We start from the raw sequence: 4,893 nt of genomic DNA on the forward strand, positions 1-4,893 counted from the left end.
GCTTTACTAAAGTCCAGGTAAACAACATCCACAGCTCTTCTCTCATCCACTAAGCAGGTCACCTTGTCGTAGAAGGAGATCAGGTTAGTCAAGCAGGACCTGCCTTTCATAAACCCATGCTGACTGAACCTGATCACTCTTGTACATTCCTTGTGATGGGACTCAAGATGATCTGCTCCATGACTTTCCCCAGCACTGAGGTCAGACTGACAGGCCTGGGTCCTCCTTCTGGCTCTTCTTGTAGGTGGGTGTTACATTGGCTAATCTCCAGTAGATTGGTACCTCCCCCGTTAGCCAGGACTGCTGGTAAATCCTGGAGAGTGGCTTTTTGGGCGCACTTTCCAGGTTCCTCCGTCTTCTTGTAGGTGGGTGTTACATTGGCTAATCTCCAGTAGATTGGTACCTCCCCCGTTAGCCAGGACTGCTGGTAAATCCTGGAGAGTGGCTTGGTGAGCACTTCTGCCAGTTCCCTCAGAACCCCTGGTGGATCCCATCTGGCCCCATAGACTTGTGCACATCTAAGCAATGCAGCAGTTCATTAACTGTTCCCTCTTGGATTATGGGGCCTTGATTCCCCATCTCTGCCTTCTGGTTCAAGCGGCTGAGCACCCAGTGATCATTAAAGACTGAGGGTAAGAAGGCATTCAGTACCTCAGCCTTCAGTCACCTCATCCTTGGTCACTATGTTTCCCTCCGCATACAGCAGAAGGATAGGGGTGTGCTGACACCACTCCTGCAGCAGTGTGCCTCCATCCTGCTGACCTGGGAACGCAGAAATCCAGTGCCAGCCCGTACAGAGTCTTGTTTTCTTCTTGAACCTGAGTTTTGGTGGGGAAAAATAAACAAATAGCAGCCTCAAGAATGACCACTTTAGGATGGGCAGTTTTAAATGGCAAGGCACAAACGTCAGTGACACTTGGCAAAGATAAGCAACTGGGAATGGAGGAAGTTCTTGCACAACTTTAGTAAGCTGCTTATCTGTCATAGGTTTATTTTATTTTTTCCCAAGCATTGTGACTTTCCTTTCTTCTCCCATTGCTTTTCCTCTACGTCCTTGCTTTCCTGGATCTTCCTCTCCAGGGTCTTTGCCTACAGTTGGCAGCTTCCTTCTTCACTCCTTTGATCTTTACGTTCTGCAAGGTGATGAGTAGCTTAGGCCTCTTTCACCTGCTTGGTAGAAAAGAAGTGGAAATGCCTGTTTACAGGCACATGAAAACAACACCGATCTGGAAGTTTCCCCTGTATTATGAGGACTCGTGAGGGCAGAGAGCCAGCACACGCTACTGAGCTGTTCCACTAGTCCCTATGTATCAGCATAGAGAACTAAGTGCACAGATTTTTTTTTTTTTGTTTAAGACCTGGTCTTAGGATACAGATGTTTCCATCTACTGCTGTTTTGGGTCCTGAACCTTATCCACTACAATTCCTAATTTTTATGTTTTTATAAAGTTGCTTGAAGTAATGTTTTCTGGCACTGTGACAAAAGAATTTTCATAGGAAATTGGAGTACTGTCTCCCAAGTATGAAGTATCTTAAAATAATTTGTCTAGACAAATGCTACACATGCTTCTGAGTATATATTTGTTTGATCTTGTTCACATCCTATCTTGTTTCCTTTGTTTCTACAACTTTCAGTAGACCTTCAGAGCAAACTGGTTTGCCTTTGATGTGAGTAAAAACCAAGTGACCACCACCTTATGTGTGGTGACATCTTTTCTCAGAGGGAGCGTGCCCGAGTACCAGTGCTGATGGAGGTACTGGTCCATACAAAATGAGGTGCCAAAATGATTTCTGTGGGTTCCTGTGTGAATTTCTGCAGAGTTAAGGCTGAACAAGTGCAATGTGGGCATCTTTCAGTATCCATCTCATGGTACAAAGGACCGCTGGAGGCGGCTTCGAAACACGAGGCTTTTTGCTGTGGGCAAGGGCTGGCTCATCCAAAGCAGGTCTAGTGTTATGGCTTCCAGTACAAGGCAGGGATGTTCTTCCCCAGTGTTGTCATCATCAAGTACTACTGCTCTGCTCTTCCTTAGCTTCCTGAGGCAGTAGCTGGTTTGACATGAAGCATGCTGCACAGTAGCAAGCTGGAAACATTTTGACAGTTTGGGAGGGGAAGTCTTTGATTATACTTGCTGTTGGCAAAGTATCAGCTATGTATGCATCCAGTGTTTGTTTGCACTTAGTGCAAGTTTATGGGAAAGATGAGAGATCTGTCAGATCAAAGCCCAGGGTATTTCTACTGAAAGCAAGGTATAGGACTTGTTTACTGGGAAGAGATTCTTTAATGTAGTCATTTGTTCCACTATCTGGTGAGATCACATGCTGAAGGAGGATTTGACATCAAACCGACTTTTTTAGTGCACAGTACTTAATGCTCAGTGACATCAGCACTGAACACAAAGTCCTGCCAGTGTTGTTTCTCTTTCTGCCCTGATAGTAGATATTTGTATGATAGAGGAGGGAAGCAGTTTCTGCTGGGCAGGGTCTAAAACCTGTGGCAGCTAGGTCATGGCTAGCCAAAGGCTGCTGATCCTTGAGCTCTGAATCAGGCAGGGGAGTTCGTCTTGCAGGTAAGCTGATATGACTTAGGATTTCTTCACATTTGTTTTGCAAAAACGCTATTTTTTTTTCCTCCTTCCCTTGTGCTCACGTACTTGTCTCGTGAGCTCAAGAAAGGGTTATATGTGTGTGGTGTGGTTTTTTTCTTTTTAAAACTTCACATGCATCTGCAATTTTAACTGTTATGTCTGTGAATGTTAGGCAGCATTTATAAAGGATAATTCATATATTTCATTATTAACTCAGGGAGTCCGCATTTAGGCACTTGAAGAGATAATCTGACTCTTCAAAAATTAAGAGCACTTAAATAAACATTTAGGACCTTAAGTTTGTGTCCTTTCTTTTCAAGCCTAAGCTTCCATGCTTCTACTCTTAAAAACAAACAAGCAAACCCAGCAGAACCCACCCAGTACTAAAAATAAATCCATAAACCAAAATCTACTAACTCTTTAGTGAAATAAAATGTCCAATCTTTCGTTAAGCTGCCAATATTGACGGTAAAACCTTAGTTATTTTGTAATAACCAGACAACTTTAATTATAAAGAGCTGAATTTTGACTGATGGTGTGTAGGTTTGCAGTGAGCGTTAGGAAAAAGAAGGAATGATCTCTCCTGCAAGCTGGACCCTGCCATTTAAGCTTTGCAGCCATTAAAGGAGCAATGTTGTTGAAGAAGAAAACAGTGATTTTTGTTTTAAATGTCAAGTGTCCTGTCAGTCAGGAGTGGCAAGGCAGAGCATGCAGCAAGTGCAGCTGATGGAGCAGAAGTTGATGTTTCCTACACACTGCTCAGACTAATTCAAGATTCTCCTTTGAAAGGTACTGGTTTGGTCCTCAGGGAGGAGGCAAATGCTTCAAACATGAAACATCTGAGCATCTGCATTCTGCAGGAGACTCCCTGCACTAATGAGGACCTAGATGAGGAATTATGGTTTTTGCTGGCATCCTGGCACAGTGCACCCACTCAGGTGGTTATTTCTCTGGGAGTTTGTGCCTGTGGGCAGAGGCTGTCAGCTTCGAGTGTTGCTTAACATGTGGGAACTGTGATGAGAGTGAGCAGATGAGCAAACTGTTGCTGGCCTGCAGGGCAGGTTAGAGCATCTTTGTTTTAAGTAACCGTCCCTGAATTGTGTGGTGCTTGTCATCCTTGAGGAGATGGTTTGTATCCATGCAGGCTAGTTGGACAGTCCCTGTGACTTCTGATTTATCTCCTCAGTTATCCTTTCCTCCTTCCTGTCACGTATACGAAGTCATCTGGGAGGTGGACTTGATGATCCTTATGGGTCCATTCCAACTTGAGATATTCTGTCATCTCTAAAATGGGGGTAAGACTAGTGGATTCTGTTAAAAATACAGGAATCCTGCTGGCTGTGTCCTTTGACAAAGGGTGCTGTTACATGAGGACTGAGGAATTTTTTTTGCTTTCTCCTCTCCCACTTCCATGGTGAGGGAAGTTAATAAATGAAAACAAGTGCAGCACACCCAAATGTTGTAAAGTGCTGCTATAGTGTTAAGATCTAGCTGCATGCGTTCCAGAAGAAACTGGAGTAACTGTTTTCTTTCAAAAGTGGCTATAAGTTAAACCAGCTGTGCAACAACAAAATGTGTTATCCCTGCTGCCGAGCTCTTCGGCAGCAAACAAGACCATAAATGCCCACTGGTGAGTTGTAAAATTTGTACAGCAAAGTTTAATTTTTCTGAAAACTTCATTTCACTGCTTATTTTTTTGGCTAAACACTGGGTAGTTACCCAGAAGACACTAGTTAGATTTAAAACTTGCCATAAGTGCAAGTTCCTTCCAAAGAAGCCTGGGCACCTGGGGCGTTACCCAGCAAATTCAAATTATCTCACAGGAAATATTTATGACTGGCATTGCATGCCTGGGACATAGCTGGGGCAAAGAAAACCCCAAACAACTGCATGTGTTCCTTTCTTCTGTAGACAGTTTTGAATAACGTGACTGGTCTCTCAAGTATTATGCCTGGGTGCCAAAAATCATCAGACACACCAATGACTAAGTTTGGGAAGCACCCCTGTCTGTCTAGGGTGAGTCAACTCTAACCAGAGGTAGTGGGGAGAGGCTTGCCTCTATTCTTTGTGGTTTGGAGGCTTGTGAAAGGCAGACCTGTCAATCAGGCTTGTCTTGCAGCCTCTGCAGTCACTGGCAGTAAAGAATTGTGACCCTGCTGCTCACTGGGTGAAGAGAAGGGCATGGAGAGAAGTGATGTAGAGTTTCAGTTTTCTGTGGTTCTGCTGCTCAAGCTGGCGGCCCGAGAGCTGACTTATGAGGCAAATGAAGAGCACACCAGTGTAAGAGGTGGAAAAAAAAAAAGGG

At 44.2% G+C, this 4,893-nt stretch overlaps 1 protein-coding gene across 1 annotated transcript in view; it reads left to right on the forward strand.

The window, feature by feature from the left end:
• Positions 1-4,769: 4,769 nt before the first annotated feature.
• The window catches only part of CREB3L2 (cAMP responsive element binding protein 3-like 2), a 43,099-nt gene continuing 42,975 nt past the window's right edge, over positions 4,770-4,893 (forward strand). The window contains exon 1 of the mRNA XM_010137119.1: positions 4,770-4,868. Within this exon, the coding sequence (XP_010135421.1) occupies positions 4,770-4,868 (99 nt within the window). The remainder of the gene's footprint in view (positions 4,869-4,893) is intronic.

Source organism: Buceros rhinoceros, unplaced genomic scaffold, assembly GCF_000710305.1.
Source record: "Buceros rhinoceros silvestris isolate BGI_N320 unplaced genomic scaffold, ASM71030v1 scaffold12170, whole genome shotgun sequence".
NCBI lineage: Eukaryota > Metazoa > Chordata > Aves > Bucerotiformes > Bucerotidae > Buceros > Buceros rhinoceros.